The sequence below is a fragment of the Ornithorhynchus anatinus genome, chromosome X5, assembly GCF_004115215.2.
Source record: "Ornithorhynchus anatinus isolate Pmale09 chromosome X5, mOrnAna1.pri.v4, whole genome shotgun sequence".
NCBI lineage: Eukaryota > Metazoa > Chordata > Mammalia > Monotremata > Ornithorhynchidae > Ornithorhynchus > Ornithorhynchus anatinus.
In genome coordinates, this window is record NC_041753.1 from 22,766,679 (window position 1) to 22,794,407 (window position 27,729).

A 27,729-nucleotide genomic window follows, 5' to 3' on the forward strand; every position below is an offset into this window, starting at 1 on the left:
GAGCACTGTACTAAGCACTTGGAATGTACAGTTTGGCAACAGATAGAGACAATCCCTGCCCAGTGACGGGCTCACAGTCTAAATGGGGGACAGACAGCAAAGCAAAACGGAACAAAACAAGACAACATCATCAAGATAAATGGAATCAAGGAGATATGCACCTCATTAACAAAATAAACAGGGTAATAAATAATATATACAGCGTGGCTCAGTGGAAAGAGCAAGGGCTGCGGAGTCAGAGAGCATGGGTTCGAATCCCGGCTCTGCCACTTGTCAGCTTTGTGACTGTGAGCAAGTCCCTTAACTTCTCTGTGCCTCAGTGACTTCCTCTGGAAAATGGGGATGAAGACAGTGAGCCTCACGTGGGACAATCTGATTACCCCAGCGCTTAGAACAGCGCTCTGCACATAGTAAGCGCTTAACAAATACCAACATTATATACGAGTGAGCACAGTGGTGAGGGGAGGGGAAGGGGGAAGAAGGGGAGAGGGAGCAGAGGGAACTGGGGGGCTCAGTCTGGGAAGGCCTCCTGGAGGAGGTGAGCTCTCAGTAGGGCTTTGAAGAGGGGAAGAGAGTCAGCGCTTAACAAATTCCAGTATTATTATTATTTGGGGGCAGGAGCTATACTGCTATATTGGACTCTCCCAAGCGGACAGTACAGCGCTGCGCACGCACTACGCGCTCGGTCAACACGACCGACCGGTTGATTGACTGACTGAGCGGCCGCCTGAGCGACAGCCAACAGTAGCAGGCAGCGTGGTGACGCAATCCGTTGCCGGGGAGGGTTGCTAGCCTGCCGAGCTCTGTGACGTCATCGGCGGGCGCTGGCGCGTGCCGGCCACCGAGCCGAGTTTGCGCAGTCGGGCGCCGTCGGCCAAGGCTCGCGGGGCTCCAGCGGAGCGAAGCGGTTAAGGTCGGAGCCTCCCCAAAAGGCGTGAGGAAAACCTTCCCGGGAAGCCTGAGGGACCTCCCCCAACACGGTATTTATTCTTCGAGGCACCAGATTGAAAACGAAAGCCCTTGGGATGGAAATGGCTCTAGAATAACATTTGTTCATTCCGTCGGGCTTATTGAGTGCTAACGGTGTGCCAAACACTAGACTAAGCACCTACTGTGTGCCAAGCACTGTACCGAGCGCTGGGATAGCTGCAAGATTCATTCAGTAGTTAGTTAATGCTGTCAGCTGTGTGACTGTGGGCAAGTCACTTCACTTCTCTGTGGCTCAGCTCCCTCATCTGGAAAATGGGGATTCAGACAGTCACGTGGGACAACCTGATTACCCTATACTTAGAACAGTGCTCTGCACATAGTAAGCGCTTAACAAATACCAACATTATTATTATTATTATTACTGAGCGCTTGGAACGGACAATTCGGCCACAGATAGAGACCATCCCTGCCCAACGGTCACGGTCTAAACGGGGGAGACAGCAGAGCAAAACAAAAACAAGACATCGTCAAAATAAATAGAATCAAGGGGAGGTACACCCCATTAATAAAAGAAATAGGGTAATAATATATACAAATGAGCCCAGTGCTGAGAGGAAGCACACAGTCTGGGAAGGCCTCTTGGAGGAGGTCCCACTTGGGGCTCCCAGTTCAAGTAGAAGGGAGATTGTCTCGATTCCCCATTATGCGGATGAGGAAACTGAGGCACAGAGAAGTGAAGTGACTTGCCTCAGGTCACACAGCAGACAAGGGGCAGGGCTGCTAATATTGAAGTGGTATTTGTTAAGCGCTTACTGTGTGCCAGGTACTGTACTAAGCGCCGGAGGACACGGAAGGTGATTGGGTTGGACACCGCCCTTGGGGATTTCTATAGGCTCGAAATAGATTGTAGTCTTAATCCCCATTTTCCAGATGAGGTAACTGAGGCCCAGAGAAGTGAAGCGACTCGCCCAGGGTCACACAGCAGACAGGTGGCAGAGCTGGGGTTAGAACCCAGGTCCTCCGACGCCCAGGCCCATGTTCTTACCACTAGGCCTTGTTGCTTCCCTGTTAAGGTGAGAGTAAAAATGTTCTCCCTTGATGAGGATGCATAATGGTAGGCTAATGCTTTCTAATGCATTTCTCTTTCACTTCAAGTGTACTTACAGCTGGCACACAGATACTCGAAATATTTGCTCCGTGGAAGCATTAGGTTTTTAGCAGAGAGGCATTCTGGCCGCAGGGAATTCTTGATATAGGTGGCTTGTGTTGACTGTAAAAAAAAATAATAAGATTTCGCCAATCAAGCTCTCAATGTAAAATCAGTTGAGCATTTTTTTACAATGCGCTCTACAAGACAGAACAATGTGTGTGTTTAACGGGAAGCGGCATGGCGTAGTGGATAGAGTATGGGCCTGGGAGTCAGAAGGTTGTGGGTTCTAGTCCCAGCTCTGCCACTTGTCTGCGGTGCGACCTTGGGCAAGTGGCTTCGCTTCTCTCAGCCTCAGTTTCCTCATCTGTAAAATGGGGATTGAGACTGCGAACCCCACCTGGGACGGGGACTGCGGTCCAACACGATATGCACGTATCCACCCCAGTGCCTAGTACAGCGCCTGGCACGCGGTGAGCGCTTAAATACCAGGATTATCATTATCATTATTGTATTTGACAGGCTGTGCCAGGACAGTGGTCAAAGGGCGTGAGCCCCAGCGGGGCCAAAGTGCAGCATTTCTGATCCACTGAAGGTTTGAAAGGGCAAATTCTTGGCCATCCGAGATCTGTGGGAGGGGAGGGTGTTCATAAGCCTCCTTCCTCCCCCCTCCATTCACCCGACCTCTCCGATCAGAATTGTGGCAACGAGAGCATCGCAGTAAATGCCTCCCTAGTGTCTGGTATCGAAAAGTGGGATTCTGGTCAGGATCAGGTCTGGCTCCACTGAAGCGTTATGGATTATTGTATTCCCTTCTCCTGCCGGAGATGGGGAATGCAAAACGTGGGGAAAAGAACTTTAAGTAAAAGCAAACAAATGTGGTTTTCCTCTATTGTAATTTTTGTGAAACCTCAATCTATCAAGGTCTCAGTTGATACAGCATGAAATTGGGGGAGGGTATAACGGATACTTTAAAGCGGAACTTCCCTTTAGCCTTCTTTAATGACTTATTTATTCCACCCATTTTATTAGCATGCTGAGAAGCATCTGTCCTGCAAATTGGCAGGAGTTAAAGCTCTCAGCATTTAGAGAAAAGTCATTTTTCTGAATGGATGCGTGGAAAAAGGCATAAGGGGGTGGTGATGTGGACACGGAGTCTTCTCTGTTCTTTAGCTGCCAAATATAAGGTGCAGCCTCACACGGGGTAACAGATTAGGGTCGAAATAGAAGTGTTCTCTTGGGAGTGTCATTGAAATGTGATTGTTTCTTTAGACGGCGCCCCGCGCTTTTCCAGTTTTCTGCCTTAGGGTGATAATGCGGGAGTGCTGGTTAGTGAGGCAGGATGACCCGAACCAACGAATCAGGCTTCCACACTTAGAAACGGTGGTGTTGGGACGAAGCCCGGAGACCCAGATTACTGACAAGAAGTGTTCTCGGCAACAAGGTAAACTATGGCTGCAGTTGATGAGTGTTTTTCAAAAGATTCCTCTGTCCAAGGGACCCGAACCGTACAGGATTCATTTAAGAAAAGTAGTAACGTTGACCGGCCGGTCTCTGCTCACACCTTGAGTTTCCTTCCGCTCTCTGAGTTTCGCTCATCTCTGATGAGGTTGCCGGACTCTTGAGTTGGCAGCAGGTAGCAGGCCCAGGACGACTGGATCGGAAGCGGGTGTGGGGGCGGGTGGAGATGGGCAAAGCAGTGCCCGTGGCATACAACCATCCCTTTGTCAGGGTGGGGCAGTTCAAGATGACTGGCTTCTTTATTGGCGCCTGTCTTTCCCCTGAAAATATAACCCCCTGATAATATTGGTAATATCTGTGCTGGAGCACTCTCTTCCTCCGTGGGCATGGAACGGGACTAGCGACTCTGTTATATCGTACTCTCCCAAGCGCTTAGTACAGTGCTCCGCACGCAGTAAGCGCTCGATCGATGCTGTCGATGATAGTAAAGATCGAGATGAGCCCGCGCTTCAGGGTGCAAGTCCAACAGCCATCCCGCTAGGGTGAGCTAAGGTGAAATACTGGCATCGAAGGGATAAATATAGGTGACAGGAATGTGAGCGGTATCTCTGCGAGTGCCTGAAAGTTCCATTCCGAGGATTAGAGCCTGGACAGGATGCTAGGTTCAGTTACAGCCTACAAATAATCAAAACTACACAGGGGCTTTACACGTCTGGCACAAAGGCTTACTAATTAGGTGTTGGCAAGCCTGGTGACCAGTCGATCCTTGATCCCCGAGATTTGGCTCTTGGATTCAGCCAGTCGTATTTATTGAGCACTCCTCACGTGCAGAGCACTGTACTAAGCGCTTTTGGGGAGTACTGTACAACAGTAGAGCAGGCACGTTCCTTGCCCACAACGAACTTAGTCTAGATGGGGGAGACAGGCATCAGCATGAGTAAATAAATAACAGATATGGGATTTTAGGGCTATAGCATGGGTATGTAGGCCACAGATCTCCCCCCCACCTTTTAGTCAATAGTCAATTGCAGGTAGGAGGCTCTAATAGAATACATAAGGTAGTCACTTAGAGGTGTTTTGCTGGGTTTTGAATACTTAAGGGCTGCAGGAGCAGCTGGGGATAAAAACTGGGGCGATTAAGGGAAGGTGTCCGAAAGGCTTTGAAGATGGGGAGAGGGGCTTCCAGGCACGGAGAGAGAGGGGGCACAAGCAAGAGGACCGGTGGGGAGACAGATGAGAACGAGGCACAGTGAATAGCTTATCTTGAAAGGTACAAAATGTGTGAGCTGGGGTATAGGGGGGAGAAGAGAGCGGATAAGTGGGTGTGAGAGAGCCAAATGACTCGGAGCCAATGGTCAGCGGATTCTGCTCGATACAGAGAAGACCGGGCCAACCGTTGGAAGTTTTTGAGGACTGGGGAAATGTGTGCAGAATGACATTTTAGAAAAATGAGCCATTCAGCAGAGCAAAGTATGGACTGGAGGAGGGGGGTTGGGTGGGGAGGCCGAGGTAGTTTTCCAGATGCTTGGACCTGGGGGGTAGCCATCTGGATGGAGAGGAAGGGGTGGGTCCTTGAAAGAGTCTACAGGATTCGGTAACAGACCCAAAACGGAGGTTAAAAGAGCGGGCGGAGTCGAGCCGACACTTCTCGGTTTTGTACTTCATTCAATAGTATTTATTGAGCGCATACTACGTGCAGAGCACTGTACTAAGCGCTTGGAATGTACAGTTCGGCAACAGAAAGAGACGATCCCTGCCCAATGACGGGCTCACAGTCTTATCGGGAGAGACAAATGGACAAAAACTAGACAACATAATCACAATAGAATCAAGTGCTTAGTACAGTGTACAGCACCCAGTGAAATAGGTGCTATTACTCTTAGATGAGATGGGTAACTGCTGTGTTCTTGAGAGTTTTTGGTGTTTTCCTCACCCCTCCCCTTCTCTCTTCCAGTATATCTGAAAGCAGAATGCGAGAAGGGGTATGTTAAAGTAAAGCAGGTACGTGGCTCGTTTCTCGGATTTATTGTTCATCGTTTTATATGGTTCTCGACAGTCCTGAACTTTGTGTGGGAACTCTGCGTTGGTGGTGGTGGAATTTTCCAGAAACTCGGGTACTTCATATAAGTTATCACAACGGTTTTCCCAGCTCTCCATAAGAGAAAAAGATAACTTTTCACCCAATCTGTCCCTTGCTGTCCGACTCCACTACCACTCACCTTGAGTACCCCAGCATCCCCCCATCAACGCACCCCACACTAATCTTTCTCATCTTTCATTATTGCCCTGCACTGCATCACAACGTTGGATCAATCAGTGGTATTTATCATTTACTGTGTGCAGAGCACTGTACTATGTGCTTGGGAGAGTGCAATATAGCAGCTGGTAGACATCTTCCCAGCCCTCAAGGAGCTTACAGTCTTGGGGGGGGCAGGGATACAGTTTACCTCTTGACCTGGAACAGCCTTCCTCTTTTTTTTTTAAAAAAAAAAAATAGTATTTAAGCGCCTACTATATATTGAACACTGTTCTAAGCCCTGGGGTAAGTAAAAGCTAATTAGGTTTGACACAGTCCCTGTCCAAGGTCACACAGCAAGCAGTTGGCGGAGCCGGGGTTAGGACCCAGGTCCTTCTGACCCCCAGGCCCATGGTCTTTCCACTGGGCCACGTTGCTTCACAGCCTTTTATTCCAAAGCAATTCCTGACCCACCTGAGACTCCTTTTTGGACTTCCTGTTGGGATTAGATAAGAGGGGTGAGGACTTTTCCCACCTGGACTTTTTTATTTACATACTAGTCATTCTAGATCACAGTCTGGTATTAATTTTAGCTATTTGTTTGTCTTTTGACTGTTAGATTGTAAGCCCACCGAGGACATGTAGCCCTGCCCTTTAGTGCTCAGTTAGTACTCAGTTCACGTACCTGGTGAATGTTCAGCTTTGTCCATAGTTTAGCTATAGAGTTTATGTAGGGAAGCAGCATGACCTACTGGATAAAGCACAGGCCTGCGTTCTAATCCCAACTCCATCAGTTGCCTGCCGTGTGACCTTAGCCGAGTCCCTTAACTTCTCTCTGCCTCATTTTCCTCAACTGCAAAATGGAAAGTCAATCCCTATCCTCTCCCCTGCTTAGCCTGTGAGCCTCATGTAGGAAAGGGACTGGATCTGGCCTGATGAACTCGTACCTACCCCAGCGCTTAGAACGGTGCTCGACACACCGTGAGCGCTTAACAGGACAAAGACGCATAAAACGAGGTACCCTCTTCCAGAGGGAGAAACTAAAGCCTGAAAAGATCAAATGACTGCTCAGGGTTATTCGGGAGCATAATCAACGTGATTATCCAGAGGGATGAGCTACGAATAGCGTGGAAAAAAATTAAGATCCACAGATAATTCCCAAATTGAATTTTAGCCAGTGTCCTCAATTTCCTTCCCCACCAACTCTCGGGGTAAGCAGGCGCTTTTCCTTCCCCGCCTCGGCCCATCTTCTAACAATAGAAGCTACTGAAGCACCGTGGCCTGATGAGAAGAGCACGGGCTTGGGAGTCAGAGGATGTGAGTTCTAATCCTGGCTCCGCCACTTGTCTGCTGTGTGACCTTGAGCAAGGCATTCCACTTCTCTGTCCCTCAGTTACCTCATCTGGAAAATGGGGATTGAGACTGTGAGTCCCACGTGGGACAGGGACGGTGTCCGACCGGATACCCTTCTATCTACCCCAGTGCTTAGAACAGTGCTCGGCACGTAGTAAGTGCTTAACGTGCCATAATCATTATTATTATTCCTTGGGTCCACCTGTACCTGAAAGAGATGGGCCAGGGCTCCCTTTTACGTTTCCCCATCTGACCTCCGTTTCCCCGCCGCCTGCTCTTTGTGTCCTTCCCAGAGCAGGTGTCAAGAGGAAGGCAGAGCAGTGGCAACTAGGGAAATAGATAGTGCCTCTTGGAAATAGCAGTCTCACCCTGGATTTAGCAGGATGTCTGACATGCATTTCATCCCCTTCCCAGCTTGCTCTCCAGCAGATTAGCGGGCTTAAAAAAAAAAAGGGTTCCAGGGCCAGCTTTCGCAAGCTTGTTATCCAAGCAAGCCTGACATGGATACATATATGAAGGCTATTTCATTGATACGTGTGGCAAGGCGGTCAATCGTAAGCTCGCTGTGGGCAGGGAATGGGTCTGTCTCTTGTCATACTGTCCTCTCCCCAGCTCTTGTACAGTGCTCTGCACACAGTAAGCAATCAATAAATACAATTGAATGAATGAATTGAGCGCTTACTGTGTGCAGAGCACTGTACTAAGCACTTGGGAGAGTACAGTATACCAATAAACAGACAAATCCCCCGCCCCCAACGAGCTTACAGTCTACGTGTGCGGGTAGAGACTTCGTATTTTGGGGATGCACCGCTCCTGTTGTGTTTGGATTTCAAGCTGGCTCTCTTGAATCAGCACGACCGAAATATCCACCGAACCACCTCATCAAGGAGCGATTCCCCCTGTAGGATACACTGAATGATATGAAGCCTCGACCTTGAAAGTGCATCGAGCAGTATATTTTCATCCCATTCCGAAAAAAACTCCCTTCCTAGATTTTTACCCATGGGCTCCGAGAAGACCGACATGGGGATTCATAGTCCTTTGTGCATGGCACATGTGAAGATCGAGTTTTGCTGGGCCGAGACGCCGTGTATTTGCCGTACAGTACTTGGCCTTGGTTTTGACACTGCTCCTTGACATTGTCGTCCTCCTGGAACTTCTGCACCGAAGGCTGCTCTGTCCTCGATTCGTACATTCCAGACTAGATTGTCTGCCGCAGTGATCTCCCAGCATTTCTAGCTCTGCCTCGTTGCCTGAGATTGTGCTCTGGAGATTTTAAATGCTCCTTTGGCCACCCCCCACCCCAACCGCCCCATCACCCATTCTCCCTTTTCCTCCCCAGCTAAGCTTGGTTACGGTGAGCATATTTTTGCTACTGGCCTACTGTGTTTCAGGGCCTCGATATCCGTGATCCCGCTTGTCGTTTAAGTATTAGCAGCGGGTGGGTGTGCTGATGAAACCGCTCAAGAAGTTGTGATCAATCGGTTGATCGGTGGTCTTCATCAAGGGCTTACTACGTGCAGAACACCGTACTAAGTGCTTGGGAGGGCACGATACAGTGGAGTTAGCAGACACATTCCCTGCCCATAACGAGCTTACAGTCTGGGCGTGGGGGCAAGACAGACATTAATATAAATGAATACTTTATAATATATAATTTATAGAGATGTCTCTAAGTGCTGCGGGGTTGAGGGTGGAGCGAATCTCAAATGCCCAAACGGCACAGATTCAAGTGCAGTTACCTGGTCCCTGGAATCACACTGTCCACCTTCACTTTTTCTCTAGAGCTCAGAGCCACACTCTGTCTCCCAGAAGACAAACTGCCGGTGAATCCGGCATCGTCCATGTACAGTACATGTTGTTTTCCAGATTAATGGAAGGGAGAACTCAGCTGGAGAATGGGCTGTTGTGACTAATCCCCCCCTTTTATTTATTCACCAGCTATGTGACCCTGGACTAGTTACTGAATTTCTCTGGGCCTCAGTGACCTCATCTATAAAATGGCGATTGAGACCGTGAGCCCCATGTGGGACGTGGACTGTGTCCAACCTCATTAGCTTGTATCTATCTTGGTGTTTATCACAGTGCCTGGCACGTAGTAAAGGGCTTAACGAATACCATTTGAATAAAAAAAAAAAATCAAAACCTGAGAGGGAAAAAGTCACTTTAAGATGTGGGGACCTGTGAGCGATATGGCAGATGCCAGAGTTTTTAGAATAGCATTGATTTCTTGGAAGGAGAGGTGGGTGTGAGGAACAGGAGAAAACATTCTCCAAACCAGCTTCCCAGTGTGGTGGGTGCTAAACTGGGGAGAGGGAAGTGCACAGATAATTTGGGTTTGGACGATTGTGAATTTACGTAGAGTTTTGCCTGAGTCCAGGTTAATGAACCTAAAGACTGCAGCATCGGGGTAGGGAACCAAACAAGGAGATGTTGTGACGGAAAAACATATCTTTCTCCACGTTCGTACCAACCATAGATGGTAAACTCCTAATAGGGTAGGGTCCTGTTAATTTTAGATTTTGTTCAGTTTGGGGAAGCAGTGTGGCCTAGTGGAACGAACACAGGCCTGGGAGTCAGAGGACCTGGATTGTAATCCCGGCTCTGGCACTTGTCTGCTGTGTGACCTTGGGCAAGTTACTTCACTTCCCCGTGCCTCAGGATCCTCTTTTATAAAATGGGGATTAAATATCCCTCACTTGGACAGAGACCGTGTCTGATGTGAGATCTTTTATCTACCCCAGGACTCAGTATGCTGCTTGCCACCTAGTAAGTGCCTAACAAATACCATTATTTATCATTTCTGGCCGATCGCCTTGCAGAGGCGAGCATGTAGTAAGTCATTTTTGCCTTCCGGTTCCGTACTCCGGGTGGTTAAATGATGCTGAATTTGGGTGTTCGTTGTCCAGAGTTGGGTGGAAAAGATTAATCTGGATTGATTCTCGGCAGGGTGAGTGGTTGGGAGGGGAGAACGGTCTCCGGAGTGTGAAAAGTGCGACTTTTTGATACTGAAGGATTTAGGTGCATTAGGTACCTTCCATTTAGGTAAGGACTCATGCATCACTCAATCATTGCACCTTATATTGCTTTAAGTATATATTTTGGGCACGCACATTAAACATGAAACAGAAGTACGGTAAGGAATTACTGAAACCGTCGAATGGTATTTCACGGGGGCGTCCTACTTGAAAAGCTCCTCTCCTATTTGGCTCTCAAAACACTTCACAGATGTTCATTTTAATTTTTTTTATGGTATTAATTAATGTTGGTATTTGTTAAGCACTTACTATGTGCAGAGCACTGTTCTAAGCGCTGGGGTAGACAGAGGGGAATCAGGTTGTCTCACGTGGGGCTCACAGTTAATCCCCATTTTACAGATGAGGTAACTGAGGCACAGAGAAGTGAAGTGACTTGCCCACAGTCAAACAGCTGACAAGTGGCAGAGCCGGGAGTCGAACTCATGACCTCTGACTCCGAAGCCCAGGCTCTTTTCCACTGAGCCACGATGGTATTTAAGTGCTTACTATGTACCAGACACTTTACTGAGTGCTGGGGTAGATACAAGCTAATGAGTACAGTGCTTGGCACGTAGTAAGTGCTTAACAAAAAAACCATAATTATTATTATTATTATGAGGCTCCCCCGGGGGAGGACCATGCCAGCTTGAGCAGCCTAGTGGGAAGAGCCCAGGCCTGGAAGTCAGGAGACCTGGGTTCTAGTCCGAGCTCCACCATTGGCCTGCGTGACCTTGAGCGAGTCACTTCACATCTCTGTGCCTCAGCTTCCTCATCTGTATAAATAGGGGATCCACTTAGACTGCAAACCCCATGTGGAGCAGGGACCATGTCTGATTTGACTGGATTGCATCAATCCCAGCCCTTAGTGGAGTGCTTGGTGCATAAAATGCTTCACCTACCATTATTATTAACATGAGCATTCCTTCCCCCAGGTCTTACTCTCCCCTTCACTCATCTGGAGTGAAATTTCCCACCTACTTGACTTGCTCTCCTGAACGTACATCCAAACAGTCGCGAATGTTGTGCCACCTGATGTCTTCAACTCTTCCCTCTACATCTGACTTTCCCCGTCATTACCCAGTCTGGAGAAAAATAATAATAATAATAATAATAATAATAATCATGGTATGTGTTAAGGGCTTCCTAGTTGCCAAGCACTGTACTAAGCACTGGGGTAGATACAAGCTCATCGAGTCCCACGTAGGGCTCCGAGTAGGAGGTAGAACAGAGATTGAACCTCTGTTCTGCTCTCAGTCTAAGTGGGATGGAGAACGAAATGCCCGTTTTGCAGATGAGAGAACTGAGGCGCGGAGAAGCGACGTGACTCGTCCTTGGAGCTTCTGCCCTTCTTCCTTCTTCCGTAGATGGGAGTCAATCCATCCAGTGTCGACTCGGCAGTCATCGGGAGGAACCGAGAGCTGAAGATGAAACCCGGACAGACCCTGCGCATGGTGAACGGCCTCTATCCTTACAGTGTCCAGTTTGGGGACGAGACCGGGAGCCCTGACGACCAAGCGCCAAAGAAGAAAACAGCAAAAAGACCAAGCGATAGTGGCGCGGAGAAAAGCAGCGGGGAAAGCAAAGCTGCCAAAATGATGAAAAGGGAGGAGACCGCCTTGCCGGAGGACTGGGCGAGTCATCAGCCAAGTCCCACTAGTACCTCAGCTGCCTTAACTCTGGCAAGTGGGCATTCTTCCTCCAGACAGGTGAGTTTATAGATGTGGGTGGTTGAAAGCTAGACGGTCACCTTGACTAGTGCCGTATCTTTTTTATTTTTTCTCCACCCCATAATTTTTCCTAAATTGTCAAACTCAGCCTTCCACAGTCAACCGTGTTTATTGAGCGTTTACCAGTGCTTGGGAGCGTACAGTATAACAGACCAGTTCCCTGCCCGCAACGCCCTTACAGTCTAGAGGAGGAAACGGACATTGGTGTATATAAATAATGGTTATATACATAAGTGTTGTGAGGCTGAAGGAGTTACGTGAGTGTACATGGAAGTGGGTACTAAAAATGGCATAGTGTACCCATGGGTTAAAATTTCATATGGACAGCAAAAGCTCTTCATTTATCAGGTTACTCTGGGCATCTGTTCTCCAGAGATGTGTTTTTCAAACTCCTCTCCGGTCGTAAGAGTTCGCGGGTGGTTACATTGCTAAACTGCGAGGACTTGAAGAAATGAGGAACTCTTAGGACCCCCAAAATAGGTTACCGTGAAACGATGGAAGCCTAGAAGATTGTTTTCATCAAAGATTCTCTGGATTATTCATCTGGGGTTGTCTTTTTTAAAAAAATCGTTTGTTTCAGGAATCTTTCGGCCATTGGAGCCAAGGTTTGAAGACTTCTATGCAGGATCCCAAAATGCAGGTCAGTTTATTTCACTTGGATTGAAATCTGTTTCTCCCCCTTTTTATTAATCGGTCAGTCAGTGGAATGTACTGAGTACTTAACTGTACGCAGAGCACCGGACTAAGGAAGCAGCATGGCCTAGTGGAAAGAGCCCGGGCCTGGGAGTGAGAGGACCTGGGTTCTAATCTCAACACCACCACTTGTCTGCTGTGTGACCTTGGGCAGGTCATTTAACTTCTGTGCCTCAGTTTCCTCATCTGTAAAATGGAGACTAAATCCTCCTCCCTCCTACTTAAGACTGAGAGCCCGTTACGGGACAGGAACTGTGTCTAACTTGAATATCTTGTATCTACCCCAGCGTTTAGTACAGTGGTTGGGTCATAGTAAGCGCTTAACATAGTATTATCTTTATTATTATTATCGTCGTCATTATTAGTACGGTACAACAGAGTCGGTGGACACATTCCCTGTCCTGGATGAATTTACAGTCTAGGGAGCCTGACCACTCCCCAAAGGCCACTTGAACACTGTAAGTGGAGCAGAATGAGAAGGATCCTCCAGAGAGAAATCTTCCTACCCAGGCCATCCTTATTGCCCTATTTTCTAGTTGGATGGTTCTGTCACAACTGAAATTCAGCCATTTTCCAGACAATCTTTTAGAGAATGTAATGCAGACTTGATCTTTTAAAGGTTGTGTTTAGTTAGTTGTGTGCTAAGCATAGAGTAACCCACTTGTAAGGTTCTTAAGCCTTTGAATTTTTTTTTTCACAGACCTCCCTATGCACATCATTAACAAAATATTTTATTGGAGGGACCCTCAAAATTATCTGTAAATTGCATGGTCTATCACAGGTATTTAGTGAGCCCTAATGTATGCAGAACACTGTACTCAGCGCTTGGGAAAGTTCATTATAACAGAGTTGGTAGGCACATTCCCTGCCTGCAAGGAGCTTGTACAGTCTAGGTGGAGAAGCAGATGTCAATACAAATAAGTAAATTACAGCTATGCACGTAAGTCCTCTGGGGGAAGGGCGAGTATCAAAATGCTTAGGGGGTATGGACTCGAGTGCATCGGTGACCCAGAAAGGAAGGAGAATAAGGTGAGAGGGTGGAGTTTAAGGGGCGAGAGGGCTTCCTGGAAGAGAGATGATTTAATGGCCCTGGCTCCACCCTATCATGGATGGAGAGTAGGAGGGAGAAAGGGCCGACTTGAATCTGTGTTCCTCAGTCACTTGTAAAAAGTAATTCAGTGAGAGACAAGGTCTTTTTACATAAGAACCATGCCATTATTGGGTTGGAACCAATGAGCCATCCAGTCCCAGGATTCTGTCCTCTACAGCGGCGACCAGAAGCTGGCCGAAACTGTGTGATGATTGCCTTCCTTGACGGCCTAAGGATAAAGAATGTACCAAATGATGTCCTTAATCTCTCCCTGGAAAGCTCTTTTGTAACCAACGTGGATATTTTTAGCCTGTTCGATGCCCTGGGGGTGGTAACACGTTCCATTCCAATATGTTTTACCATCAGCTGGGTGAAGGAGGGTCTGGTATCTTCCTTGATTTTTGAGCCTGCAATTTTCACATTTGCTGTCGTCCCTCCCCCTTTTTTTTTTGGTAATGGTATCTGTTAAGCAAAATTGTACTAAGCACTGGGGTAGGGACAAGCTAATCAGGTTGGACCCAGTCCCTGCCCAACATGGGGTTCACAACCTTAATGCCCATTTTGACAGATGAGGAAACTGAAGCCCAGAGAAGAGAAGTGACTTGCCCAAGGTCACCCAGAAGAGACGTAGCGGAGCGGAATTAGAACTCAGGTCCTTCCACCTCCCAGGCTCCCTCTTGTCCTCATGGTGTGTTGCTTGACTCTGTTTGACTTTTGTAAACTTCATCCTTTTTCCCTTTCCCTCTCTTAGGTCTACAAAGATGAGAAGGTGGTCGTCATTAAGGACAAATATCCCAAGGCCCGCAACCACTGGCTGGTTTTACCATGGGAGTCCATTGCCAGTTTGAGGGCTGTTACCAGAGAGCATCTTGAGCTGCTCAAGCATATGCAGGCTGTAGGGAAGAAGCTGACACAGGACTGTATCGACTCAGACCGTTTGCAATTCAGAATGGGTTACCATGCTATTCCCAGCATGAGGTAAGACTTCCTAGCAAAATTATTTTCACCTTACAAGTTATTTTATCACAAAGAGATGAGTCTTGCCAAAGAAATGAGGTTCTGACTTGGGGGGTTTTGGGTTTTGTTTTTTTTTTGGTCTTTTACTCTTTTCAGAATCTGAGCCCCTGTTCACACCGATACAGACCTCTCATTTCAGAGCTTAGAAGCAGCCGGGTATTCAGCCCGAAAAGTTGGGTTTAAATATCAGCCGGTGGTATTTATTGAGCGCTTACTGTGCGCAGAACACTGTACTAAACACTTGTTATACTGTCCTCTCCCAGGGTCGGTAGACACGTTCCCTGCCCACAGTGAGCTTACAGTCTAGAGGACGCGCTTACGGTGTAGTGGAAACAGTTATAAGGATCGTAGCTTTGGTAGTGCTATTTTAAAAGTGGCTTTTTAGGGCATCGTTATCATTTTCTTGGATTATTTGGGCAAGTTCAGTTTCAAAGCGGTGGTATTCATAAGATTCCAATGTAAGGTCGTGCACTTCAGTGCCGACAGTTTGGTAGAGCCTAGCTTCTAAAGTTCGAACTGGAAGACGGAGCTCCTAAAGTCTGAAATATCCATGTTTTTTCCTCCAACAGCCACATTCATCTCCATGTCATCAGTCAGGATTTTGATTCTCCTTGGTTGAAGAATAAAAAACACTGGAACTCTTTCAATACCAAATATTTCTTAGAATCACAAGGTAAAAGTCACTTTCTTTGACTTTCATGTGCGTTTTCCCTTACCTCTTGAAGCTCCTCAGTAAAAACGAGAAGATACGTGGTACGGGCTTGGCCCCGAAATGGGACCGTGTGAGGAAAACACTTTGGTTAGGAGCCGGGTCTAGAGACAAGTAGGAGGGCAAACGACTCTTTGGAGCCTGGGCCTGGCTTGGCAATTGTCATCTTCTTTAACGTCATCGTCATCAAGATTTATTGAGCTTCTACGGGGTACTGTATTTGGTGCCCGGGCCCTCGCCGTAGAAGTTAAAGCCGTAGTTCTTTGTCCTCGAGGAACTGACCATCAGGGGTGGAATGGGGCCCGGGTAATGCGATAAGTGGATGATTTCACACAGTCACCCCCCCCCCACCCCCCCCCCACCCCCCAGTGCCAGGCCAAGCTGCCAGGATTGGGGGCTCCACAGCAATGTGGGGCCTGGGCCGCCCCTCACTGGCACAGTTGTATGTGTCAAGGTGTGGACTTGACTCCCATTCGGTGCCGCCTCCCGCTGAGGTTACAGAGCGGGGGCCCAAAATGGCAGGTGTGCCAGGCAGCCACCGGCATGGGAAGGACCCAAGGGGCTTCCCTAGTGAGGGGATTGGGCGGTGGGGGAGAGACAGGGAAAGCTGCCCCCTCCCCCCCACCCCCGGTCCCCACTCCTGCTCTTTTGTCCAGCGGGAACTCGTGAGGTTCCCCTCGCCCGTCTCTGCCGGCCGAGTGAGCCGCCGTCAGCTCTGGCCCCCGCCTCGGCTCGAAGCGTTCTGCCCACCTTGTTCCAGAACGAGTCCGTTTCTTCTCTGACCCTTAGTCACAGTCTCTAGGGGAAAGAAGCAAGCCCAGATTGTAACTGTTTGAGAAGGACAAGAGTACAAGAGTAAAGAGCCTCTTACGTCAGAGCCGAAGAAGGCCCAGGGGAGAACAAGAACGGTTCTCTAGTGCTGTGTTGGCACCCTGGGCCTAGGCGTCCTAATCCATCTTCATAGTGTCTTAGCTCCTCTCTGAAGCTTTTCCCCTCAAAAAAGCAGCATCAGTCATCTCTCTCTCTCTCTCTCGCACTCTCTCACTCATTGATCCTAGCATGTGGGACATTTGATGTCGAACCATGTCGAACCGGGAGCCGTGTCCCAACCGCTTACATCTACCCCAGTGTCGAGCACAGTGCTTGGCCCCTAGGAAGCGCTTGAACAGATAACCACAGTTTCTGTTGTTATCACTTGAACACGAAACCTCGACTGCGATTCTCATTTGACAGTTCCTTTTGGAAGTTAATCTTCCCTAAGCAACACGAAGCCTTAAACCCGGGGTCGATCCCGTTATCTTATTTTCGAAAACCAGCGGGCTCGAAGACGTCAGGTAGCGCTGTATTTTTAAGGCCCATTTCCCCCCTCTCCTGTGCCTTCTGCTCTTACGGACCAGCCACGATCTCTTTTATCCACAGATGTGATAGAGATGGTGAGGCGTGACGGAAAAGTGACCGTGCAAGACGGGACATCCGAATTTCTGAAACTGCCTCTCCGCTGTCATGTGTGCAAACAGCAGCAGTCTACTATTCCTGAGTTAAAAGAGCATCTCAAGAAGCACTGGGCAAAGTGATCCCGACAGAACAGTCCGAGTTGTCTAGGTGGTTGTATTTGAGCAGGCATTTGTCCGATGAATTAAAAAAAGTGCATCGTTTTAAAAGAAGCCATCTCATTCTTACATTGTTAAGCTTCCGTTTAGAAAATGATTTGGGCTCTTTCACCTTGAAAGAGTGAGCCCCGTGGCACTTCAGCTAGTGTCCGTGGGTTCGAGTCGTCAGTATACGAATCTCACGGTGGCCGTCCATAAGCTGGTTTACAAGGGGGAAGGCTCTCGTGAGAAGCACTGTGGCGTAGCGGATAGAGCACGGGCCTGGGATTCAGCAAATCGTGCGTTCTAATCCTGGCTCTGCCACTTGTTTGCTCTGTGACCTCGGGCAAGCCACTTCTCCATGCCTCAGTTACCTCGTCTGTAAAATGGGGATGAAGACTGAGAGCCCCACCTGGGACAACCTGCTTACCTCCTAACTCCCCCAGCGCTTGACACATAGTAAGCGCTTAACAAAAACCGTCATTATCATGAGTACTATTTAAGATTGTTGTGGACGGGGAATGTGTCTACCAACTCGTTATATTGTACTCTCCCAACCGCTGAGTTCGGTGCTCTGCACATAGTGAGCGCTCACTAAATACCATTGGTTGGAGTAGGTTTACTTTATTAATAAAATATCAGAATCGGTAGATCAGGGGACTGGGGTTCCCACTTTGGATATGAAAATGGATTCTCTCTCGTAGCGCGTCGCCTCACTTGATTGGGACTGTAACAAAAGGAGCAGTTGGAAGATGGTGATAGTTACTACTGAGAGTCACCTGAGGAGTAGCACGGGGAGAGAGCATGGCTCTGGGAGTCAGAGGACTTGGGTTCTAATTTCGGCTCTGCCGGTTGCCTGCTGGGTGATCTCGGGCAAGTTGCCTCGCTTCCCTGGGCCTCAGTTTCGTCATCTGTAAAATGGGCATTAGGTACCTGTTCTCCCTCCTACTTAAACCGCGGGACAGGGACTGTGTCTAACCCGATTAGCTCTTATCTACCCCGGTGCCTAAAACTATGCTCGACACATAGGGAGCGCTTTACAAATGCCATCGTCGCCACCTATAAAGTGAGCGGACGTGACTGGTATTTTTCAAGTACCTTGCAACGGTGGGTCTGGAAAGTATTTCAGTTGCTTTATTTAAGTCTTAGTCGACTTCTCCACTTGTTAACCCACAGGACCTTCCTGAAGAGTGAACTAAGCCATGGAGTTCCAAATTCAGGAGTGAGAACCCGAGTCTGCTATTCCATTGGAGCGGGCAGAGCCAAAGAGCAAAAGGGAGTGAAAAAATTACACATTTGCCTTGGGCTTCGGTGGTTACTTATGTGACCTGCTGGATAGTTTTTGTGGTATTTGTTAAGTGCTTATTATGTGCCAGGCACTGTATTAAGCACAGGGGTAGTGTCAGATTCTAGAAAAAGAATCAAGTCACAGGAACACAGCACAAGGGATTTATTATTGCAATAGGTAATAGGAGTCTGGATGGGTGAGGACAGACAATCTGTTGTTGTCGCAAAGGCGGACAGCTATTGTAGTCTGGCGCGAGCGGGGCGTGTCTTTTGCCGCCACTTGGTGGTAATGGCAGGAGAGCAAGTGGTCTGCGAGTCCTCTTCTCTGACGTTGTTCTGGTACTTGTGTTTCCTGCTTCTGACGAAGTCCAAGGGGTGATTTTCCCCTCTGGGTGTTTTTTTTTTTTCTGCTTACCTAGTCGATAGTGCATGATCCTCTGTTTCTTCCTTTCCCTGCTTATCTCTCTTTTCGCGGATGGGAAAGTTGGGCGAGGAGGAGCTCGTGCAAGGGTAAGGTTAAGTTACAGCATACGAAATGGATTCCGAAAACTCAGATGGAGTTGCCTGGTCTTGCATCTAGTCAGGTTGGATACAGTCCCAGTACCACATGGGGCTCACCGTCTTCATCCTCACTCTGCAGTTGAGGCTACTGAGGCCCAGAGAAGTGAAGTGACTCGCCCAAGGCCACACAGCAGACAAGTGGTGGAGCCGGGATTAGAACCCAGGTTCTTCGGACTCCTGGGCCCTTGCTCTATCCACTGGGCCACGATTTTCAACCTACTTAATTGGCAGAGTACAGATACTTCTGTGTGGGCAGAGCATGGGCCTGGAAGGCAGAAGGACCTGGCTTCTAGTACTGACTCCGCCACTCGTCTGCTGTGTGACCTTGGGTAAGTCGCTTAACATCTCTGCACCTCAGTGACTTCATCTGAAAAATGGGGATTGAGATTGTGAGCCCCATCTGGGACAGGGACTGTATCTAACCCGATTAACTTCTATCTACCCCGGTGCGTGGTAGGGTGCCTGGCACACAGTAAGCACTTAACAAATACCACAATCATTATCACTGTTATTATTCTGGGTAGCAGAAACCTATCGTACTAGTAAGACGGGAACCAAACAACTGCAAAACCGGTATAGGTTTTTTTCAAGGTGCAGTGCGCTGATACGATGTTCCTCATTTTTTTAATCCTACATGAAATGACTCAACCCCTGATTCTAAAAGTCCAAATGCCAGTTTCTTGGAAGAAAATAATCGAACCCTCCTGAGCGGGGAAGGGATTCGGGGACTCTAGTGCTGCTTATTGATTTAAGGGGAAAATCAAATTCCCCTCAGCCAGAAAGGCCAGATTACTGGAATTCTTGAAAGGATACAGAGATCTCATCCTTTGTCCTCCAAATAGGAAAACACATTAGCCTTTTTGGGTGTGTGATTCAAAGGCCAGTATTTGGTCAAGTGTTCCTCTTCCCTTGATTAAGATAACTCAGTGTAGCAGACAGCGTGCTTGATTGGAAGCAGATCGACGCTGTGCCTATTTGGGCTTTGAGAATCCAGTTTACCTCTACAGCACTGTCACCTACCTGGGTGATTTTAAGGGATATAGTTAATAAAATCAAAATAAATTCACACACTGGGGTGCTAAATTACTGCTCCCTCTGGCTAAAAATGATCTATGATCTTGTGTTTTAGGATCAGAGAATTTCTTCAAGTAATTATCGGTATCTCAGGTTTTTAGAAAGGCTAAAAGTTATTGGTCTAAATAAAACATTTTCTATTAAAAACAGTGTTTCTTTGGGAGAGAAACCAGCTCATCTGGTCAAACAATTTGGCTGAACCGTGGAGTTGGCTATAAATTGTGTTGTGGAGGAAATGCAAGGTGTTAAAGGGAGTTTTTTTCATATTAAGGGGGTCAATAGAAAAAAACTATCTCTCCCCTCCCCCCCTCAAAAGAAACATGCAACAGCAAAAACCTGTCCCAAATCCCGGTCACATAACTACAAGCCAGAGGCAGCATGATTTGGTTTAAAGGAGCAAATTGGGAGAAGTGAATTCTCTTCTTTCTGTCACTGATCTGAATGTGATGTTGGGGTGATTCTTGCGACCTTTCTGTGTCCATTTCCTTCTCTGTAAAATGGGAGTATTAACCCATGCCCCTCACCACCTCATGGGAATACTATAAGGACAAAAGGAAATCTCATTCATTCATTCATTCAATGGTATTTATTGAGCGCTTACTGTGTGCGGAGCACTGTACTAAGCGCTTGGAAAGTATAATTCGGCAACACAGTCCCCACCCAATGACGGGCTCACCGTCTAGAAAAGGGGGAGACAGACAACAAAACGAGTAGACAGGCATCAATATAAATAAATAGAATTATAGATATATATACACATTAATAAAATAGAATAATAAATATGTACATATATACACAGTCTCTCTCCTAAGTGCTTAGTACAGTGCTCTGCACACGAATAAGGGCTCAGTGAAGACGGACTGATAGATGCAGAGGGGTTGGGAAAAACAGAAGCAGATGGCTGCCTCATCTGGAACGTGCATAATTCAGGACAGGGAGAGTCAGAGGAGTACAGATCAGGAAGAGGGTTAGTCCTGAATCTAATTCAGAAATTAGAACGGTAGAATGGGTGTCTTGGAGACGCAGCCCTAGGAACACTCTCTCTTCAGGTGTTAATATCTCTTACTGCGGGAGATGCCACAGCAGTCGGGAGGGCACTGAAGCAGCTTTCTCCCTAGGTTCTGAATTCCAAAAAGAGCTTAGGGAAAACACGTTCAGTCTTTCAGATCACCAGCGGAGCGCTTAGAAATAGGGGTCCCGGCAGAAGTCCGCCACCACTGTTATAGTGTGTTCTCCCAAGCGCTTAGTACAGTGCCCGCACGTAGTAAGCGTTCTATAGTTGCCATTGATCGCAGTGCAGGTGTACCCCACGACCCAGCCACCCTTCAGTACGTGCAAACAGGGGTTATGCCCTGCACTGTTTTGTCCCAGCACAAGTAAAGCCTGCCCCCAACATTGTATCCAATCACTGCAGGTAAATCAGTTCCCTCCCCTGCCCCTTCTCTCCCTGCTCTATTCACCATCCCCCCTCTTTTTTTTTTTTTTAAAAAAGGCATTTATTAAGCACTTACTGTGTGCCAGTCACTGTACGAAGCGCTGGGGGTCTATGCAAGCTAATCAGGTTAGACACAATCCCAGTCCCTCACGGGGCTCGCAGTCTTAATCCCTCTTTTACAGATGGGGTAACTGAGGCCCAGTGAAGTGACTTGCCCAAGGTCACACAACAGACAAGAGGTGAGCCTGTATTAGAACCTAGGTCCTTCTGACTCCTAGGCCCATGTTTTATCCACTGCTTCCCTTCCCCACCTTTCTGTGTCCACCTGCTTTTGTGCTCTCTTTCTCTTGGTGCAGTATCCTTTCCCCTCCCACCCCATTCCTTTTTTAAAAACTTTCTATAATGATGCCAGTGGCTCCTGATGCGAGCTAAATGTGATCCTTGCCCCCCTTCCGTTTCCACGCTCTATGGAAGCAAAGTCACTTCCACCCGTGGCATCTCCTCCCTCCTCCTCAGTCGGCCACAGATAATACTAACCTGTAGCTCTTCTCAGGGTCACGGGCTACTAAAATGTTTCTATCTGAATTTGCAACCCGGGCTTGGGAGCCAGAGGTCATGGGTTTGAATCCCGGCTCTGCCACCTGTCAGCTGGGTGACTGTGGGCAAGTCACTTTACTTCTCTGTGCCATCTGTAAAATGGGGATGAAGACTATGAGTCCCAAGTGGGACAACCTAATCACCCTGTAGCTACCCCAGCGCTTAGAACAGTGCTCTGCACATAGTAAGCGCTTAACAAATACCAACATTATTATTATTATTGTTGGAACCTTTTTTTTTTTGGCCAACTCCCTCCCCCCCCCGCCCCCAAACCCAACAGGAGCCTGTTTAAAGCAGATTTATGTGCCACAGTCCTATTACTACATGATCAGTGACCCCTTCTCTCCCAGCATTTTGAGGAAATAGGGATTCCATGAACAAAGCTCAGTTTCCATTTGCCCATAGCCTTCCAAAGAAAACCAAATTCTCATCTCAAGTAGAAAGCTTTTGTAAACAAAAGCCTCAGTTAACTGTGAATTGTTCCTGTTGTGTAAAGTGGCAAAGAACAGTCCAGGGTAGGGTCAAATGCAAGAATTAAACCTGCCGATTCCCATAAACTCTGACTCATAACGCTGTTTTACATAACAGTGTTTTCCAAGAATGCAAATAGGGTGTCACGAAAGACTCATCCTATCCCTTCTTGACTACTGCATCGACTCCGCTGCTCTCCCTCCCTCTTCCTTCTCCCGCCCGTACTTCGCTCCGTCCTAGGACCGTTCTTCTAAAATGACATCGTTAGTGTCTTCCCACTCCTCCAAGCCCTCCAGTGGTTGCCCATTCTGCTCCGCATCAAGGAAAAACTCCCGACCCTTGCCTTTAAAATACTCAATCAGCTTGCTTCCCCTTTTCCTATCCACTCTCCTCTCTCCCTGCTCCCCAGCTCAGGCTCTTCAATCCTCTCAAGCTATCCTACTCACTGGGCTTGGTTTTTCTCTCTCCCACCACCAACTTCTTGCTCAAGCCTTTCCCCCTGTGTGAGATCCCCTCCCACTTCACGTCCGACAGCCCACAGCTCTCCCTGTGTTCGAAGCCCTTCGAAAATCACACCTCCTCAAGAATCCTTCCCTGATTAATATTCCTTCTCCCCAGATCCCCTTTGTACCACATCGGTACACCTGAGCCAATCACGCACTTATATGCCCTCAACACGCATTGGCTGACCCACTCATTTTTTCTTCTCTCCGCAAATCTGTGCCTCAGTTTGAAAATCGAGGGGGAGCAAGGGGAGACCACAAGCTGCTAGAGGAGGAGGATCGGGCCTTCTAAACCTCTGTCCTCTTCCACGTGCTAAATACGCACTGTTGATCGTATTTCATTTTCTCTTCGATTGCTAGTCCCAGCGTTTTGCTTGACCAGAACTCTCAGAGGCTTTTTCTCAAAGTACATCGTATGATCCCGGCTCTGCCGCTAGTCAGCTGTGTGACCTTGGGCAAGTCACTTAACTTCTCTGTGCCTCAGTTACCTCATCTGTCAAATGAGGATTAAAAAAACTGTGAGCCCCACGTGGGACAAACTGATCACCTTGTATCCCCCAGCGCTTAGAACAGTGCTTTGCACATAGTAAGCGCTTAACAAATACCACAATTATTATTATTATCTTCCTCGACTTTCAAACTGAGACACGGAGAAGTAAAGTGACTGGCCCAAAGTCACCCAGCAGACACGATGTGGTGGTCAGGATGGGAACTTGGGTCCTTCTGACTCCCGGGCCCGTGCTCTATCCACTAGGCCACGCTGCTTCTCTGCCTTCCGATCGGTGCCTTGGTCTAACCCGAAGGCAAGGGTCCTGGCCGGCATCCGTTCCCTGACGTCAACCCCTCGATAAGTACTTAAGTCCCCGCTGGGGGCCGGACACCGGGCTTAACGGGCTTAACCGTGCGGGAGAGGACTACAAAGGTGAGACACACAATCCCTGCCCTCGAGGAGCTCACGGTCTAATGCAGGGAGACAGTCCTGAAACTCTTCAGCTGGAGGATAGAGATGCAACTGAGGGGATGAATCCCCTAATGGGTGATGGAGTCTCCCCGTCGGGATAAGCCTCGGGCTTGCATAGAGGAATCGATTCTGGTGATAGCGGTCTGTGCGCCCCACGAACGCTCTCTGGTCCCTGCGGAACCGTGTCCCTGCCAAGCTAGTAGGCGGGCAGGGGTACGGCCCGGGTGCGCTCTGCTCACGTTAGCCAGCTGCCGACAGTAGAACTGGGATTAGAACCCAAGTCTCCCGATACTCAGATCGATCAATCAGTGGTGTTTATTGAGTGCTTACTCTGTGCAGAGCACTGAACTAAGCAATGCTCTAGCTCCCGGACCAGCAGCAGGGCAAAACCCCAAACTACAGTGTTTATAGCCAACACTCCATTACGTATATTATATTAATGTCTCCCCCCTCTAGGCTGTAAGCTCACTGTGGGCAGGGAGTGTGTCTGTTGTTATATTGGACTCTCCTCGGCCCTTAGTACAGTGCTCTGCACAAAGTGAGCACTTGAGAAATACGACTGAATGAACGAAGTGTGGTAAAAAGGGAATAGGGATTTTTGCGGATATTTGAAATGGATCGGTAACGTAATCGTTTCATTTCAGGCAATACGGCCTTCTCCAACCAACCTTACCCTAGAGGTGATGTAGCCTTTTCTGACAAAGGTGTTGCCCAAGAAAATAGGAGAGTCGGGAGCCTGGGAGACTCACCAACTCCGGACTGTTTCAAGTGCCCCCCAGTGAATATGCCTGAGGTGGACAGGAGTCCTACAAAATACATTTACATCGTTTTCAATTGTTTTCAAGTATTTTGTGGCTGGGCAATTTGTATTAATCCCTCAACAGGAGCTATCAACCCTGTTACCATAATTTAAAAAGAATTTGCTCAGATTTCTTAGGAGAGAATTGCATGGTGGAAATCTAAAATGCTTTTCCAGAGGTTGACGGTGAGGGGGGGGAAACAGCTACGGAAAGTTTTGGGTTTTTTCCATGGTATTTGTGAAGCGTTTACTACGTGCCAGGCGTTGCGCTAAATACTGGGATAGGTAACAAGACAATCAGGTTGGACACAGTCCGTGTCCCACATGGGGGCTCACAGTCTTAAACCCCATTTTACAGAGGCGGTCGCTGAGGCCCAGAGAAATGAAGTGACTTGCCCAAGGTCACACAGCGGACAGGTGGCGGAGCTGGGATTAGAACCCAGGTCCTTCTGACTCCCAGGTCCGGGGCTCTATCCACTAGTCAACACTGTTTCTCTGTTACTGTAGCTTCGTGGCTATTCTTTCCCGATCGAAGGTCAAGTCTCTCCTTGGGAGCGTCATTTCTCCTTTAACGGTAGGATAGTTCTAATGGGATTTAGGATGAGGCTCAGGTAAAGGAGACTGTGTGTATAGGAGGAGAAGGTGAGGGTAAGGTAAGAGCCTGAATCAATCAATCAGTGGTATTTATTGTGTGCTTACTGTGTGCAGAGCACTATATGAAGTACTTGGGAGACTATAAAACGACTTAGTTGGTAGAACTTGGGTAAGCTTTCTTCCTAGCTAAAGAAAGAAGCCTTCTGAGATCATTGTCTGTTCTGTCATTCTATCAATGGTATTTGTTAATTGCTTACTATGTGCCAGGCCAGTATGTGTAAATATACTGAGTGTTCTCTGTGTGCAGAGCACTGAACTAGGCACTTGAGAGAGTACAGTACAGCAGAATTAGCCGACACATTCCCTCTGAATATTTCCCGGTTCACACATCCCTCACCCTCCCAGATTTTGAGTATCCGCTCTTTCTTGCAACTCCACTGGAGTAACATGGTCTTAGGGATCAGGTTGTTGATCTTTCTTGGGTGGGAAACTGAATTCATCATTTTAGAAATTTGCCTCGAGAAATGGCCAGTTCTATAAAATCTCTTTTATCGCAGCGGAGGCAGAAAGAGACGTAGTCAGCCCCGCTTCTTCAGAGAGCAATCCTGGCATTTTATTCTGCCCCCCCCGGCCCCCAATCTGCCGTATTTGCTGTAAAAGGGTGAAGCTGTCCAACATGGAGAAGCTGCTTTAGGGGCTCAGCTCCTTGCACAACACAAGAAAAAATGCCAGACCGTGACCAGATAGGAAGAAGAAAATCGGTCGAATACAATCGGTCTCCAATTTGGGGTTGACAAGGGAGAGGTCGTTGGCTTAAAAACGACCTCAAGTTAACGGCCTCAAGTTTGGGCCACAGAGAGATCTGTGGCAGCTTGAGAGCTAACCCATCCCCCTTTCTAGATGGAGGGTCGTTTCCCCACCCTCCCACACCCCGTGTCATTGAAAACCTTTCCAGATTTTCCCCTCCCCAGTCTTGCTCAGCGGTTCTCAAATTGGGCCTGCAGTTGCCAGTTGGCCTCTGGGAAATGGGTAATGAAAAAACCTCAGGGTCCGGGAAGGCAGGGCTCTCTGTTCGGGCCAGCCGTTTGGAGTTCCATTCCTTCATTCAATCGTATTTATTGAGCGCTTACTGTATGCCGAGCACTGTACTGAGCGCTTGGGAAAGTATGGGCCTGGGGAGACGTGACACCAGACCAGGGCAGGGGAGAGAAGATTGAAGGGCCAGAGTCTCCCTCTTTGAACACCCCCTCCTCCTCATGCAGATGGCTCTGCTGAGAAGCAACATAGCTCAGTGGAAAGAGCCCGGGCTTGGGAGTCAGAGGTCATGGGTTCGAATCCCAGCTCTGCCACTTGTCAGCTGTGTGACTGTGGGCAAGTCACTTCACTTCTCTGTGCCTCAGTTACCTCATCTGTAAAATGGAGATTAAGACTGTGAGCCTCACGTGGGACAATCTGATTACCCTGTGTCTACTCCAGTGCTTAGAACAGTGGTCTGCACATAGTAAGCACTTAACAAATACCAACATTATTATTACGTGGTGTTCGTTAAGCGAGAAGCAGGGTGGCCTAGCGGAGAGAGCACGGGCCTGGGAGTCAGAGGGACCTGGGTTCCAATTCCAGGTCTGCCTCTTGTCTGCTGTGTGGCCTTGGGCTAGTCTCTCCCCTTCTCTGGGCCTCAGTTCCCTCGTCTGCAAAATGGGGATTGAGACCGTCGAGCCCCATGTGGGACAGGGACCGGGTCCGGTCCTATTAGCTCGTATCTAGCCCAGGGCTCAGTACAGTGCCCGGAACATAGTAAGTGCTTAACAAAGGCCATTTTTATTTTAAAGCTCCTCAATAATAAAGTTTTGTTTTATTTATGTCCTGTACAGGGCTCAGGTCTTGTGGGGATTCAAAAGCTGAACAGCAGCTCCTATAAGAGGCACCGAGGAAAGAGACAACCAGGCTATTCATCTTTTTAGATGAAAGAGTCTCATTGAGTTCCCTTTCTATGGCAAACTTGAGAATAAAGCAAGGATTTTTCTCCCGTTTACGCCACCTAAACCCTGTTATAAAAAGAAAAAAAAGATCACTCTCCATGCCCCACTTAAGGTAGTTCGCCACCATCCCGCAAAACACAATCTTATTGCCATGGCAACACTCAGTATGCCACTTTGCCGTTTCAAGCCCTTTGGCTTCGTTTCTGCCGGAGTTGTAATAAATGCTAAAGATGAAATTGGACTCAGAAAAGCACCTTAAGCTTCCAGTTCTGGAATACTGAAGAAATTCACAGTAGAACTGACAGACTCGAGGGGCGACGTATGTTCTCGTTCCTACTCCGGTGCCCAGAACAGAGTCTCCAGTACAATCTAGCCCCTGTTAGCTTTTTCAGAGAGCCCCTCTTAAATCAAGACACCCCGACATGACTTTCCTGACTAGGGCAACTGGACAGGGACTGTCTTCCGTACAGAATCTCCCAGAATGGTTGCTTGACAGATC

General features: G+C 48.1%; 1 protein-coding gene across 4 annotated transcripts; it reads left to right on the top strand.

The window, feature by feature from the left end:
• The first annotated feature begins 846 nt into the window (after window positions 1-846).
• On the top strand, window positions 847-17,044 carry APTX (aprataxin). 4 transcript variants are annotated; one of them, XM_029056043.2, is made up of 9 exons: window positions 872-980; window positions 2,600-2,672; window positions 3,372-3,521; window positions 5,493-5,539; window positions 11,509-11,850; window positions 12,452-12,511; window positions 14,406-14,632; window positions 15,241-15,344; window positions 16,800-17,044. In XM_029056043.2, exons 3-9 carry the CDS (start codon window positions 3,392-3,394, stop codon window positions 16,952-16,954), a joined length of 1,065 nt encoding a protein of 354 aa, XP_028911876.1. In that variant the 5' UTR covers window positions 872-980; window positions 2,600-2,672; window positions 3,372-3,391; the 3' UTR covers window positions 16,955-17,044. The 4 variants fall into 4 exon arrangements, with proteins under 4 accessions (XP_028911880.1, XP_028911876.1, XP_028911877.1 ...); XM_029056044.2 differs by having other exon boundaries at window positions 892-980; window positions 3,350-3,521; XM_029056047.2 differs by lacking the exon at window positions 2,600-2,672 and having other exon boundaries at window positions 847-980.
• Window positions 17,045-27,729: the final 10,685 nt, after the last annotated feature.